This window comes from Equus przewalskii, unplaced genomic scaffold, assembly GCF_037783145.1.
Source record: "Equus przewalskii isolate Varuska unplaced genomic scaffold, EquPr2 ChrUn-13, whole genome shotgun sequence".
NCBI classification, from domain to species: Eukaryota; Metazoa; Chordata; class Mammalia; order Perissodactyla; family Equidae; genus Equus; species Equus przewalskii.
The window spans coordinates 10,925,422-10,942,268 of record NW_027228750.1 but is presented as its reverse complement, the minus strand read 5'-3'; the positions used below and the strand labels follow the sequence as shown (position 1 = coordinate 10,942,268).

The window sequence follows — 16,847 nt, the reverse complement described above, 5'->3', positions numbered from 1 at the left end:
ATTGTCCCAGTTTTCTCAAGTTCATTCTTTCAATGTGAAATATGTTTTTACGCATTTACAATTATGCTCCCAATATTTAGATTAGGATTTATATTTGATGAGAAACTAGTTTTAGAGGTGACCGAAAAGAGTATGTTTGCCTGATTAATATGGAAATATTGTAATCTATGGATACTTTATTACTTATTTATTATAGACAAAAGCTCATTTACTACAGCCTTCAAGAATATACATTTGTCTCTCTCAAAAAGAGGGAAAAAATGTATTTTTAGATTTTAAAAATCCTAGATTGCTACTTTTCTCATCAATTTTTTCAGTTGGAAACTAAAAATATAAAATTTCTCTATTGAGCAAACTGGCATTAAGTTTAAAAGCAAACTAAAAGAAATCAATAATTCTGTTTAGATTTGGAATGAGTTTATCAATTCTTTGAATTTAAAACATTAAGGAAAACTGTATTAAACTGCAATTCCATACAATAAACTACATAACAAAATTTTTATTTATATAAATAAAAACATATATAGACAATCCAGCTTAAAGGCAATTTGAGCTCACAATTGCTTTGCTCTTTTCCAATTCCTTTTGCTTTTTTGCACATACTACATAATTAGATCTTTTTATGTGTTTATCAGACTATTTACTACTTGTTTTTATGACACTATGCCACACCATAGTGAATCAGTGTATAAAACAATGTATGTATATTAAAATATTTTTATATGTACATTCATATACATGCATTTATGCAATCAAGACTTTGTGCCTGTATCTACTCCTTCCTTACGCAGAATATAAATTCCCTGTGGAGAGGGGCCATGTTTTATAATTAATGACATTGCTGGTGCATATTGCTATATAAGACACGAAGTTGGTAATGAAAGATTTCCTGAATTCCTTTCTTCATACAAGAACAAATAGGCATGGCGCTATATATCAATCCTATCCACCTGAAAGAGAAAATGACCATCTTTGAAGATGTCTCTGCTAAGAAATAGTAAGACATCTCCTCAGTGAATAAGAAAAGACAGTGCTTCTAAGCCACCTTTCTCTTTGTAATTAAGAGTTAAACAATGAGCACATGAGAAGCAAGAGTTCTTAGCATTCTTTTATCAATTTTACCATTATCTGTTCATTTACTATTCAAGGTATCACAAATCACATGAATAACTTAAGATCAGAAAGAGAATGAGGTAGCTAAATGATTCCCATCTACTCCATCTAATCTTTAGGCAGCACAACACAGAACAATGGCCTGAATTTTTTAAAAACTAGTGACTATGGACTTAAATACAAGACGCCATGAGTTCCACAAATATAAGACAATTTTGCAACAATCTAAAAAACATGGACTTGATTAAAAGAATGTATGTCTTGGTATACAGATTTGCCACATGCAAACTAAAATAAATCTTGTATCTTCTATACTTAGAAGGAAATTTTTAAAGCTCAGTATTAAAATTTAATTGGTAACTTTGACCTTGAGTGCCAGTTTAGATGAAAAATATTACACCAGTGCTCAGATTTTCCTGAGATTTATGATCTCATGTGCTTGAAAAAGGCCTAGCACCTCTGTGTTCCTGAAATAATTGATCTGTCTCTTACAACTGTTATTTTCCTGAAACCAACATCTGTCTCAGGAAGAAAAGTACAAACTGATGAAAATACCTTGCTATATTTAAGAAATCCAAAAGAGCTATGAGAATTTGCATCTAACACATTACTATATTTATAAAAGTAGTCAAGATCCTAAGTTGATAAATTTCTTAGCACACAATAGAAGACAAGAAAAACTAAACTGCACAGCCATTTGCAAATATTATCTATAAAGATTAACCACAGTTATTAATAAATAGTAAATGTTTTAAATGTGCTAACAAGCCACAATGCAAACCTACAACTCACCTCTTTCTTGGTTTGACTAGAACCCCACAACATAACATTTTCAACGCTGGGAGATTTTCTTCCTTTGTTTCTTTTTTGCAATCACAAACACTACTAACTTCACCAAAAAACCTCAACCACCACTGTTGATTGTATCTCTTCTTAAAGATAGGCAAAATATCATGGAAGCCATCAGATGAGTGGGGAATAACAACAATCTGAAAATGACTGTGATTATGTAACTTCTAGCTTCAGTGAAAACTCAGTATAAAATTCGGGGTCTTTAATTCTGGGTAATTAATTTAGCAAAGAAATAACTGACAAATATTATTGATTCTCCTACACATGACAAAATGTCCAATATTAAATAACATGCTCTACCACAAAGTAATTACTATAATAATTGCTACCTCTTAGCATTTATTACACACTTCACACTGTTATAAATACTTTACACACATTAATTAATGTAATGCTCGCAACAACTTTGTAAGGTAGGTACTGTTATTAGTCTCCTTTTACAAATGAGGAAACTACAGCACAGAGAGGAAGCAAATGGTCGAAGGTCAACAGCAAGTAAACAGCTAAGTTGGGTCCCCGGCCCAGGCAATGTGGCTCAGAGCCATGCTTCCTATCACTAGATTATTCCATGTTCCATTGGTACATTGATTCTACTGTGTCAGTAGCAGGATTTAAAAAGCAAGAGAGCCAATGCATGCAGAAAAATTATACAGACATTCATTAATACTTTTAATCAATATTTATTAGGCACCAACTACCCAAAGAACCATACACTAAGTTCTTTTCTAAAATAAAAAGTCTACGGAGAAGATATATAATTTACCTTTGTACATGACTATGAAATTTTGACCTGAGGTTACGTCTGACCTCCCAAACTGTTTAATACCTTTTTTCTACAAGCCACCCTAAATGAGGCCCTGGAAAGCAGTCAGTGTATTAGCACTGGGAGAAGTCACTAAATTATCTAGAAGAGAAAAGATTAAAGAAACTTCCAAGGCAAAAGCACTAACAACAAACAATGTTCCTTGGAAGGAGTTTGTCCATGCCAAAGAAGCCTCAATTTTACTGATCCCTTGTTTGAACATCTTGGAGTGAAAAAACTCCCACACAATTGTGGAAATCTGCTAAATAGTTACATCAGGATCAACTCAAAAGACAGTTAACAAGCAAGGGTTAACTTTGAAGAAAAAAAGCTTTACAACTTGCCAGCAGAAAGATGCAAAGATATAAAAGAGAACCAACCCTAAATAGACAATTCAAGCCTAAGATCAAAGGATATCTACAGGGAAAAATAGTTGTCACATTAGAACCTGCAACAGGCAAGATCATCAACTACTTGTTTTTTTAAAAAATGAGAAAACATTCGTACATAATTATTATACATAATGGAAAGCTATATATATATATATATTATTATAAACATACATATAGCACCACTTCTTTTGCACTTGTTAAGTTTATTGTTCATGAAGTTCTAAAATCTTTGGGCAAACAGGAATACCAGAAGAGTCATTCCTACACAAAGCTATCACCTTTAGGATAAAGGAGGATAAACTATTTTATCATTGGTCTACTTTGTCATATTTATAATCTGCGAATTCACTATATCTCCCTTTAAATAATCTAAGGACTTCTACAATTTGGGGAAATAAAGTAAATTCTTAATAGTCAAATGTGTTCTTACTGACATACTATAAATAAAGGAATTGCTTCCCTGGGGGAAAATAGATTAAATGAAATGCCCATAGAAAATATTTTTAAAATAACATTTATAAAGGTTAAATAATTTTCCAAAACAGAAATATTACAACTCACACAAAATAAAGAAAATAAATATGTTCACGGTCATACACTCCTACTAAATAGAACAGAAGTCACTTCTAAATGTTACTGCAGAGTCGTCTGCAAAGAGTATTGTCTTGGGAAAGTTAGAACTATTAAAAAGTAAACCAGACCCATATTTTTTTAATGGCCTCAATTTTGTTCTGTAGTTAAAAGATTTAAACTGATCTCAGGACACAAGTGAGGCAATTTCTAGCCAGAGGGAACAAAGCTCCTATAAATCTTCTCAAATAGCTCATAAAGGGGCATGGCTACCATGGGTGTGGTTTTGGTTAAAAGCTATAATGCTTTGAAAGCTAAACTTTACAACTAGGTGAACAGTGTTCATGATGAGAAAACAAAACACATAATCCAGCTTACTTTCCAGCAAGACTATTCTATTTTCATGTTCCATTTGATTTATTATCAAGTTCACATATTTGGAATCGTTTAGCCATGAATACTTTTTACCCACAATAATATGACCACATGTATAACAAATCTTTGGTAATTAAACTATGGAAGGCATTGCTTAATGGATGAAAAAATAGCTATACTAAATAAAGACAGGGCAAACCTCCTGATGTTTAGTAGAAAACAAGTGAATGCTCTCTGCAGACAAATAATAGGTCTCCAGAGAGGATACTTGCTCATAAAGTCCTTAAATTCATCCTTCCATTATAAAATAGTATGGACACAGGATGAAGAAAAGTAATTTCCCAAATGGCGAGGGCATCCAAGTTGTCTGGTTTATGAACTCCTCAGCCCCTTAGAAAATGCTAATTTTTTAAGTGCCAGTTTGCCTGTTAATTCTCTTTCCACATTTAGGAGAGGACAAGCGAAAGGTGTTGGATATGTTAGCATTAACCAGGCACCCTGAGGCTGTTCAGTAAACAAATAACCAGCTCAGTTACTGACTGTGGAAAGAGTGTGGTACTGATGGTTTTTCATCATATGCCCTTGTCCTAGGAAGCAATGTCAGGTAAATGATTTACACGTTATACACCAAACTGTGGGAACAAAGGCCAACAATCTGACTTTCTACAGCAATTCCCATATACTTTCATAATTACTTAACTGAAGTCATGATTATAGATGTATAATCAGAAACACACCTGGATCCACCTGTCTGGGGGTTCTTCGGAGTCCATTGGTCCGTTTCTGTGCAGAAAGGTAAAACAAAGCAAAATAAAGATTTTTGTATTATTAAACTGTATTACTTTGTGACACTTTGGAAGGCCAATGAATGTTGCACTTTTTCCTTTTAAGAGTATGACTAAATTTGTTCAAAACATTTGGTTCTAAAGTTTGTTTTTATAATTTAACCTTTTTGTTAAATTATAAATTGTCTTCCACTTGAACACCATTACATTTGATAAGTCGTTGACACCTTATAGCGCTATGGGAAAAAAAAATCTCTCATTTGCCATCTCTGGCTATTATGACTAATTTTTTTTGGAGTCATAGTGACTAGAGGAATTAGGAGAACAAAGCCTAGACATGCATTCTTGGTTGGAAAATGCTCCCAGCAAAGACACACAATCTCCAAAGCTCCAACTCAGCTATTTCTAAGGCCTGACAGACCAGAGACTGGAGAAGGTATACAACCCAAAACAAAGATCTCAAGATCTGATTTTAGCCAACACTTAAATGAGAATGGTGTTTTAATTATGGATCAGCTGTATCTGACAACTTTAAAAAATCAAACAGGCATGCAGCTTGTGAACCATGAAAGTAAATTCTCTTTACAGAAAAGGAATCTGTAAGAAAAACTGCACATTATAAAAATTATAGATAAGATTCAAAACAAAAGAGATTTTAAATCTTTGAAAATACATAGTTACATGTTCAATTTCACAGGCATTAAATTTATTCCTTTTTAGTAACAATGGTTATCTCACTAACTAATAAGGACATCATTTGCACTTTTTGATCATATAACTAGATGAAATGCTAAGTCTAAAACTACCATATAATTCAGATTTTCACAAAAGCAGGTTTCTTTCTATGCGTGTTGGGGTTTGTGCCTGTGTGCTGTGTTCAGAGCACACTTGGCTTTGCTAAGCACACATCAGCCATGGTTTTTCTTAGGGTTCCTCCCATTGTTTTCATCCACAGGTGAAATGGGGTCTTAACTGCCTTCCAAAGGGCCTCAAGCCATATCCAGCAGACTTTCTGGGATCTCAGGTGAAAGCAAATTGGAGACATTTTTAAAATATAATTTTTGTTTTTAACCCAACTACTTTCAAAATGAATTTGTGAAAGCCTAGTATGATCATTAAAATCAGCGTTGAAGCTATGTTGAACAAGATGGATAACTGTACCGGAAAAACTACAGCATAAAGAAGGCTGTGAGTGAGGAGAGAATGGAGCTCTGGGCTGCTTGGCAACCAACGCACAGAAAGGAGAAGCACTATGAGTTACAGGTTCATATCTGATAACTTGGAAGCAAACTGCTTTCAAAGAAAAACTCCTTTCTATCTGAAATTTTCTAAAATTTTTTGGTGCTCTCTATATAAAGGACAACGAACACAGCGATAATATTTTCTACAGGAAAATATATAACGATGGCTATCTTGTTGCTATTTACTTCCTACATATGCCCGCACCTGCTTAGCATACAATAGAAGGTGCCTTTCTACCGTTCTTATACCTTCTACTATCAAAGTGCTTGGAAGGCAAGAAAGCAATTCAACCTTTGGGTCTTATTCCTGGAATCCCTAGACCAGAGCTATTTAAAAACTATAAACTTAGCATGTGAAAAAGAGCTCTTGAGTTCAAGAGCAACCCTAGATTACCTTGAAGTTAGGATGAAAATAGGGCACACAGTGCAGTTATTAAGAGTATGGATTCTAGAATCAGGCCGCCTAAGTTCAGATTTGGACCCTGCCACTTGTCACCTGTTTGATTCTGAGCAAGTTAGTTAACGTCTCTGTGCCTGTTTTCTCGTCTATAAAATGGGGATAATAATAGCACCGACTTCACGGCATTCGTGGCGAGAATTAAATGAGTTAATTTACATTAAGTACTCAGAACAGTTCCTGGCACATCGTAAAGGATTATTAAGTGATACTTGATTATTATCGTCATTATTATTAACTTCATGGTATTTTGAATGTTTAAATTCACATCAAGGATAAATTCTTCTACTAAGTTATTGCCCTACTGCTTCTGTTTTAGGTTTTTCCTCCTGAAAATCCATGAAAATCAGTGACCCTGAAAACAAAAGATTTTCTCCAGGAAGAGTGGACAGTGGAACAAACTATGATCTGGTGCATTTAAAAAAAAAAAGAAAAAAAAAAAAAAGGAAGGAATTTCAACTACTGAGACCAAGTGCATTTGGAGTCTGAGATTTATCATACTTTAAAAGCACCTTTTAAGTATTTTATACTGTAAAAAATTTGGAAATGTTTAGAACATTATTAAATAAGTTTAAAATGCAAATTTCAATTGTCATTCTGTTACACCCCATTCAACATACTCCCCCCCCCCACCTATATTCTCAAAAGCCTGGGACAGAGATGGACAAGACCTTGTCCCCAGCAGGGGGAGGGGAGCATATCTAGTGGCCATCCTGGGAGCCCTCAGCTACAGCCCCACGAGATGAGGGGAATCAGAACCTTCAGAACCTTCTCAATCTCCTTTGATCTACCTAGAAGCAGGAAAATCAAACAACCAACCAACCTAATTTTATTTCTTGCTTTATTCCCTATGACCTTGTCTTTCTCTAAAATAAATACCTTTACCATCCAACAATCTCTCTTCTTGCCTCTTTTGTGAGAAACCTAATTCTCTCTGTTGATTTCACCAACAAAACAAGCAAAGCTTCCTTTGCTATATGGAACTGGCTTTGGTTCTTCTACCTACTTTAAAGGTAGAAAATCTCACATTAAGGAATAGATTTAAAATGGATATGTATTAAATAGATATGTAATGATAACCATGCTTCCTGGACTTGGAGGTGGCTTCTGAATGTCCACTCCAGAAGGGGATGGAAGATGAACATCCCAGGTGTGGTTATGAGGCTCATTGATCTTGTGGCTACTGAAAACGCACCTACCTTGAGAATGAAGTATAAAATTAAAAATAATAAACTCATAATTACGGCTATTGAAAGGGGAACAGAATAAGACCACAAACTGGTACATGAAGAAAAAGATGATCTTCAGGAGAGGGAAAAAAAAATCACACAGATTACAAAAGGGCTTCGTCTCTACCACTGGGAAGACTCTTGCGCATCATTTAACCATCTGCCTTGGACAGTAAAGCACCTTCCACACAGTCCCCATGGGAAGGTATAGAGTGAAAGATGCTTCTTAATGTTCTTTTGCTACACTTCTCCCTTAAACCAAGCTAAAGCTTCCAAAAGGGTTGGCCAGTATAAGAGCTTACCATAATTATCCATCCTAAGTAGAGATTATTAGCAGAATCACCCATTAAATAAAAATTATACTTATTATATTCAAAAGTTAAGCAACTGATGCTACATTTTAAAAAATCAACATGAAAATTAATTCCTTTCATAATAGGCTTACATGTAATTTTTAACAGTATAAAAAGGCCTGGAGAGAATTATTTAGTATTACGTGAAAATTATTAACCACTTCATATTAGCACATTTTCCTTCTGTAAATACACCCACTTCACATTACTAAAATTAAATCAAGTGAAATCATCTTCCCTGGAAAAAAATGATCCATATATCTAATAGGATTTATCTGATAGGACAAATGTAAAATAACACTGAGCTCAGAGCTCTACAAGGAGATCTGTCTCAATAATCTAACAACAGCGTGAGAATAAGAGAAAAAAGGCTGCCTTCCAAGATCTTCATTGGCACTACTGGAAGAATCCTTATAGCCCTGATGAAAAATCTTACCTGTCGACCCAACACAAAGAAATTTTCTGTTAATTTATTTTAGCCCTAAAAGAGCTCGTGTGGCCTATTTTAAAAATATTATTATATTACGCATTTCTTGATCTAGATTCTAGATTCTAAAATATAGTCAACTGATACACTGAAGAGGTGCATATGAATTTCCTCATATCACACTCTTGATACCCCATATGTACAAATTATGTGCTTATGCAAACAAGTAGAAACAATTACCTTTTATCTGACATCTTGATGTACTTTTCATTATTTTTACCAACTATTTAAATGCCAGCCTATTAAAAACATACTAATATTACCTCACTCTTAATGAGATATAATTGTTGTGTTAAAATAATTTGGCACAATGTTTTTTGTCATTCTTTTATTCTGAAAACCAAAATATGTGTACTTTTGGTTCACATAACTAATCACACACATTTTACATTTAATTTTTCTTTGCTATGACATTATTTTGGGGAGGTAAGAAATTGGTTACTTTTGGTTGAAGGCTAAGGAAATGGTTGTCTGAAAATCTGCCATATCTTTCATTCTTTCTTATTTTTTAAAAAATTAGCTTCATTCTAAGAGGTGATAAGGATTACACACTTTTAAGCCATTAGTCCTTAGACTCTGTGTTAAACCAAAAGGAAATGTTATCAGATCTTGATTTGATCAACACAACACGATACAAATCATGTTTGTTTTCAAATGGAAAACTACTAGAAACAGGAAACCATATCCTTAGAGGAATAACATTAGAACTTTTTGGTTGTACAAACATTGGGCAGCAACACAATGTTTCATGACAAGGACAGGTCTGCCGACTTCCTGGGACGAGAGCCACCGTCTTCTGTACTAACATGATCAAAGCTATTCATTCCAAGGGAATGCCTTCAGATGCATTAAGTTTTACAAACCTCGGTTCTGTGGGATTCTGTAGCAGGGACTAGGGAAATAGATCCCTATATTAACACCACAACATTGCTACAATACTTATTTGAAATTTATCTGAATAAGCAAGATTTTGAAATGTCCCCTTTCATACACATTCTTAGATTAAATATTCACATTTTTCCTCTGCCTAATGTCTTTTGACTGTGAAAACTCCTCTGATTTAACCTGGACGTCTCACTTACAAGCACTTGGTTGCTCACACTATCTCTGTTTCTAACCATTTTTAAAGGCACAGTTAACATTCTAAAAGCTCAAGCCTGCTTAAGTCAGCAAACAAACCAAATTGCAAAAGTTAGATAAAAAATTTTAAATGTTAATCTTACCTCCGACGGTTTGAGCGTCCCTTGTTCTGAAACAAACGTAAAAATTGGCATTGTCAGTGTACAGTTATCTTGTCTGGTTAGCAGCCTTACTCTCTGCAGCGTGGTCCAAACACTACTGCTTTGTTTTCCTAACTGGTACCTGTAATATATTTCCAGGGTCCCTCAGGCCGGGCTAGGAACTGTTTTGCAACCTGGGTTCCTTTGCCTTATTGGCTTGTCAGGAAAGTGACTCATGGTTCTAAATGACTTCTAGGTTATGCTTAACTTTTTCACCTGTTTATTAAGCAATGTTAATTCAACCACATAAAGCTCCCTAAAACAGGGGCTCGCACTAAATTTATATGCATAACAGAAAGCCAGGTGGGAATCTTTCTTTCAACACACCTAGTTTTAAGAATCTAAAGACACTAAGTTACAAAGGTATTACAGGGACTATTCATAACAACTGCAAATTTAACACAGTATAATATTCATATGATTTTTTTTATTAAGTGGCTACAACTCTTATTTTTAATTTGGGGGGAATTAAAGATTTAAAGATGGAAATAAAAAACTGACAGGATTCGATTCCAATGCTAATTTTCCTCTCATCCTTAGTTTACTTGTCTATAAATAGAAACAATAATCTCTTTATTACATTTTAGTTCCTGAAAATGACTAACAGAAAGGGCCCTGAGATCTTCAGGTGAGTAATGTGGCAGGAAGGTAGAGGGTTCCTCTGAGAGTAAAGATACACACTGCACGTGGAAAAGCTAGTGGATAATATTTTTACTTCTTTTCCTATACTCAGGAGCACCTATATACACTGTAACTTCTCCAGACTGTGCAAGAAAACACCTCATCATTTTGAGCCTATGTCTATCGTTCTCCCATCTAAAATGATCCTCTAAAGAAGCATCTGAAAGAGAAGAAGAAACTGAAGGAAACATCAGGAAAGGGCAAGTCTCTATAAGAGGTTCCAAGAAACCCCACAACCAGAGTTCATGGGGAAAACTCCTGCAGAACACCTGACTAGCTGCCACAGATTGCTTTACACAGGAAGACGGCCTGGGGCATGGAACAGGACTTTTTTTTAAGGAACTACTCCTAATTAATGGAAATGGGAAGACTGATGGGCAAAAAGTCACCTTTCTGCAGAAAAACTAAGCCTGTATTCCTTTGCCAGTTTCAAACCCCATCACCCTAGTTTTCATAGATACCTGTCTTCTGTGAAGGCATCTTTGCCAGGTCTGAAGTCGGTCTTTACAAAGGAGTATTCCTGGACAGAAAGCTATTTCATTTCTCTCTTCCTCCCAGTTAGAAATATACAACGTTACAGAAGCAAGACTGCCTAAGAGGACCGGTTTGGGGAGAGGATCTATGAAATACTATTTGGCTGGACATTGTGCCCAGACTTAGAACCCCGGTCAGATGAACTTGGGTTCCTAACAGAACAGTTGGGATACCTGTTTCACTGGTTTAACCAGAAAGACCTACATGCCAGAATAGCCCTAAACTACTTTCTTCTATTGGTGACTTAGACAAAGGGCTTGAACTGGGAATCACAAACTGCAGGTAATACCAAACAGGAGGGGACTTTAAGATTTCCATCCAAGGAGACTGAGGAAAGCTTTGAATTTCTAAACGACCTCGAAAATGGGAAAAACCTCAGATCTTTCAGGTTCACTGTTCATAAATGAGTGTGTACTTTAATTTCAACTCAAAAGTATTTTTTTCTGACTGTGCGTAGAAGTGTTTTTATGTCCTTGTAAAGTAGGTCTTTTATAATATGCTATAAATGTATTAATTTTTCCCTTAAACTCAGTGACAACCCATGTGGCAGCAGTTGTCACACCATGCTCCATGGGGGTCATCTGGGTGCTCCTTGGGAAGAAGAAATGATGGGATCTAAGGTGGTCATCTAGCTATGCAGAAACTCGTACCTTTTTACCCAGAAAACAGGTCCAGGACCAGAAGACCCTCATTTACAGGCTCTTCATATCTTGTTGCATAGGATTCAAGTGCAAGCTGGCCAGCTCCCTGCGTGAATGAGCATCTATCACAGAACTCAAGAGCGTGCGAGGTCCAATCGGGGCATGAATGGGACCGGCACAAAGTGAGGAACAAACTACATTTGGCTTACCACCTTACCCAATTCCCTCTCCTTCATTTCTCCCACTTCTTATTGTCTCCTACTTTCTTTCTTTGAAGAGAATCTTCTTTCAAGAGAATTAGCTTTCCTCACAACACTGAATGGATGTACTGAGAACTGCTCTATACACAGCCTCCTTTGCGTAACCCAGACAGGAAGAGTGGAAAAGGGGCTTTGTGCTGGATGCAACTCCAACTCTAAGGACATGGCTCCTTAATTGGGACACACCCTTTCCTTGCCATTACTTCCTGTCCTCATGGCCAACACATCCACCCCTACCCTCTACCTAGCCAACCAGGAAAGAAGCCCATTTCTTCCATGGACTTGGCATAGAGCAGTTCACACTCGGATCTGCTCGTACTGGGTAAAGCACACAAATAACGGCTCTTGAAAGTCTGAGCTTTTATTTAGTCATAGCTCATGGTACAGTTCTGTAAGTTTTCTGAGGACAGGGCAAACGCCAAAGGACTGGAAATGACTCTTAGAATTGGTTCTTAGCTCAGAAATTCTTAGCCAGGCCCCTTTACTTATTCTTTTATACCTGCTCTAGTGGCCATACCGTTGAACTGATTGCCTCCTTTACGAACATAATCTAAATTCTGATGGACATACTACAGCAACAGCTTATTAACTTATACGAAAATAACAGTGATGAGAGAGAAGAAAAGCCCATGGTAACACCGTTTCATACATTTTCAAAGTAAAAGTTAATACTGGCTGGGATAAGAACCTCTTTTGAGGAAGCACTCTATAGAAAAGTTGCTCTAATCTTAAATCTGCAAGACCAATCTTTACTTCCTCTTAATTTGTACCCAAGACTACTATGGCGGGCACTTACATGTCAAAAAACCTGTGTGTGTGCCACAGTTCTGCATCAGGACTAAGATAACAAGGGCTGATAATCACCGAATCTATTTTGGCTGAATTCTGACCAAATAGAAGGGTTGCTGGTTGAGATCTGATGAAAAAATCTCTTTCCGTCTCTCTCTTTTTCTCCTGGGAACTTCCTTAGGATAGCAATTCACTTCTTCAAGTTTGCAAACGTTTTTAATCCTCAACTTGTCTTTACCCTGCGGCCTATTTCTCAGGCTCCTATTGATCAAACTATATAATGTTTTTACCCTTTCAAGAACCTTTCTAGATGGTGACTCACAGGCCCTCAAGGGGTTTATACCTTGCATTCTTTCATCCTGTCCCAACTGGTTTAATGTAAGTGGTGTTACTGAGGGGCTGGGAGCCTTTGCAAACTTCACCTTCCATGTCAGCACAGGCTCAATGTGCACATTTATGTAAGAGAAATGATTTTCACTGAGGCTTTAGACTCACATCATATAATTCGTTTAAACATAAAATTCAGTCCTATTATATTTGTTTTTCCAATACAAGCGGCTCTCAGTGCATAGACTATTACACAATTTGCTTTGTCTCTTATCTGAAGTTCTATTTCTTAAGACTAAGAAAACCAATGTCCAGTAAGATTGTTCGTCTCAAAAGAGGCCACAGAGAAGTAATTACCAGTATAGCTTTTGAAGGTGCCTTGTCATCATGGCTAACATGCTATTTTTGTGAAACATTAAAACTAAAAGACAGTTATACTAATCAAATTGTGGAGGAAGTTGCACAAATGCTATGTTCACCACTCAGATCTACAGCAATATTTTGAAAAAGAAAAAACTATACATAATATTTGGAAAGAGGCTTTGATTTCAGGTCTTTCCAGGAGCTCTAACAGGAATCCAACCATATAATAGTTTCTAGGTCACTTTAATAATTATTAATATACCCTTAAACTGACTCAAACAGTTAAATGGAAGAAATAATAACTACCTTAGAGTATAAAATTGTCTTGATAAGTTAAAAAAGACTAATTTATGTAAAAGGCTTTAAGTAATATTAAGTACAACCAACGCCATTTTTTTGGTTATGAAATCAATGATCAAGCCTCGGCTCATGTAAAAGTAATGTGATAAAATGCCTAGTGGTAGAAGGCTGAAATAAAATTGTTCTAAAAGTTCATCTCTTATGATAAAATACTGCAATACTATTTATAAAAGACTCATTGGGGTGCAGGTTCTAGGTAGCAATCTTGCAGGTTTAAACCATCAGGATACCAAGGCAACTTCCTTCCAATTAGGAGTAGCTACAGCGGCAGCAGGAGCAGCAGCTGGCCTAGATAAAATTGCGATTAAACAGATAAGCAAATGGGGATCTGCTTCGGTTAAATATTAGAGCAGCTGAGGCTTGCATTCCCACTAAAGGAAAAGATGCATTAAACCAAAGTCGTCTGCTCCAGCAATATTTGCCTTGCAATGTTACTTTCTTTCTTTAAACTGAGGGGATGCAAAGCAAGCTATGTTGATCAATGCCAGGGGAAGAAGGGGACCAAAGAGGTTTGGCCATACATTACAACAGGGGAAAAAAACAAATGTTCCCAAGGGTTGTAGTTTAGGACTAGGCCTTCACGGCGGTGTACTGGGAGAAAGAAATGCCACTTTAGAATTATATCAGCTGTGCAGTGACTTGTTGAGAGTCTCCTATAATGGAGCTCATACCTATTCATTATTAAAGTTGGAAAGTTTTGGCAGCACACTTCAGAGTCCGTGGACGTGTTGATCGTTGAGGTTGCCATGGTAAATGTGAAAGAGTCAACTCAAGTTCAGCAGAAAGACAGGGAAACTGCCTATTCTTTATATCCACGCAAATTCTCAAGTGTTACAACATAAACTAATCACCCAACGTTCAAATTTGTTTCCATATTGCATAGTTTGTCTTATAAGTATAAACAAAACTTAAAAACACCTTCTTTCCATACTTCAAATGTACTTGAGTTAAAAATCTATCATCGTCAAATATTAATTTGAATGAATTACTTCCTTCATTCAGAAATGCACTGTATTTTTGCCAAATAATTATTTCAAGGATGAATGAAGACTAGATAAATTTAAAGCATACAGAGCATGAAATATAAAAGGTTTCTGAACCCAAAGAAGATAACATCCAAAGAAAGCTTAACGTCCACAAAAAGAAGTGCCTAAGACCTATTTTGAATGCTTAATGGCTAGTATTTAGCCACATTCAACACTATTAAGGATTGTATTTGGGTTGAAATATTCCTATTTGGGGAAAAAGGAATAACAATATGATATTAAGCACCCTGACTTCAGACTTGGGACTAAGGGGTGACTACAAAAGATCAGAAATACATTCCCCACAGTGAAGGAGCATTTTAACCTACTAGAGGAAATAAAAAGTGGCAGAGACAGTAGTGCTCACCAAATAGTCCACATGTTTCCCTACATTTTCCAGCTTCCCTTGTAATTAAGTTGATGCCATGTGACCAGTTTTAACCAATGGACCATGATAAAACAAAATGGCATTGCTCACTTCTAGTTCATGGGTCTTAAGAGCAGCAACCCTGGAGGCCATGTGTTGAATTGGCAGAGTCACAAGATGGAACTGGCTTGGATCCCTAAGCCATTACTTCGAAGGGAGCTTATCCTGGAGGGCCATGGAACCCACAGCAAACGGTGTGTGTATGAGAAATAAACTTTTATTCATTAAAGCCACTGGGATTCGGGGGTTTTTAGTTACTACAACGCAGCATAACCTTGACAAATACATAAAAACTACACATAAACTAAGTAGAAGATAATTAAAATCAGACTACTATTGGGTGGTCAAGGTGAGGTTAAATGATTGGCAAAGAGCTTGGAGAAGAAGTAAAAGAAGGGTAGGATCTTGGACCTTTAGAGAGAAAAGGGAGTGTATTTCAAGGAGAGAAAAAGTAAGATCCAAGCAAGAAATCTAAAACTGGAATTGACTGGATCAGGGAGTAGATTTCTCCAGAAATAGAGGTATTTTTGTCATCAGGTGTTGTGTGAGCTGGTTCACTTTCTTGCTACTTATTAACCTAAGCTGGGTGTCCCTTGTCAAAGGCCTGATGATTAATGCTCAGGGCATGAGCCTTTTCTTGCATAAACACTAGAAAGGAATGCAAAAGGTCTACCCAGTTTTCTATCTTTCAGTCTTAAAGTATCAGCCAGGGATTCAGACAAGGTTTTTATTCCACTTATTCTACATCCAGTCAAGCTCTAGTTTCCATGAGGGTGAAACCAAAATCTGTATAGTCTTCTACAACCTTCTCCTGCTTCTGGCTCTAAGACTACCGTGATTTTCAGGGCCCAGGAACTCTGGTGCACTACAGTTCTGCTCATGAATCTGTCCTTCTATTTGCCAGTCTATCCACTCACTCATCCATCCACCATGGCTTCCCAGAGGTCAGAACATCAATGAAGCATTGGTACTTATTAGCAAGAGGCTCATAGTCTAATTGAATTTTGGACATTATTCTGTAAGGAATGGAAAGTATAGTGAGCAGAAGAGAGACACATCAGACTTGACTTTAATAAAGATCATGTTGGAAATTGTATAGGAGTAAGATCAACAGCAAGGAGTTGGGAGGCTTTTGTAGTTGTCCAAACAAGAGACAATGAGATTTTTTTTGTCTCTAGCAATACCATATCAGTGTATCCCAGAGAGACTCAGGAGGAGAACTAAGAATAGGTAAGTGAATGAAGATGAAGCAGGGGGTAAGTCAAGGCTGATACTCAGATTTGGGTGAGTGTATGAATGGTGGACCTTTAACTAGGACAAGGAATAGGAGGAAGTTTGTGGTAGTCACTAATGAAGCTGGTTTTAGATATGTGAAATTTGAAGTCACTGCAGGACATCTGGGAAGGGATGTGTAAGGAGAAGATGGAAATTTTTAATCCAGAGTTCAGGAAAAGTGCCTTATATGTGAATAGAGCCTTATCTACCTGGGGTGTAGTTTGCAGCT

At 36.4% G+C, this 16,847-nt stretch overlaps 1 protein-coding gene and 1 long non-coding RNA gene across 5 annotated transcripts in view; one reads left to right on the top strand and one right to left on the bottom strand.

The window, feature by feature from the left end:
- Window positions 1–16,847, bottom strand: part of VAV3 (vav guanine nucleotide exchange factor 3) — a 352,547-nt gene that overhangs the window by 100,768 nt on the left and 234,932 nt on the right. For all 4 annotated transcript variants that reach the window (XM_070608037.1, XM_008518842.2, XM_070608038.1 and 1 more), the window contains 2 exons: window positions 9,880–9,905; window positions 4,842–4,887 (listed from right to left, as the gene is read on the bottom strand). In XM_070608037.1, the coding sequence (XP_070464138.1) occupies window positions 4,842–4,887; window positions 9,880–9,905 (72 nt within the window). The remainder of the gene's footprint in view (window positions 1–4,841; window positions 4,888–9,879; window positions 9,906–16,847) is intronic.
- LOC139081642 (uncharacterized) lies at window positions 4,780–7,477 on the top strand. Its single transcript, XR_011536796.1, has 3 exons — window positions 4,780–4,899; window positions 5,845–5,913; window positions 6,907–7,477. It is a non-coding gene; the product is annotated as an uncharacterized lncRNA (long non-coding RNA).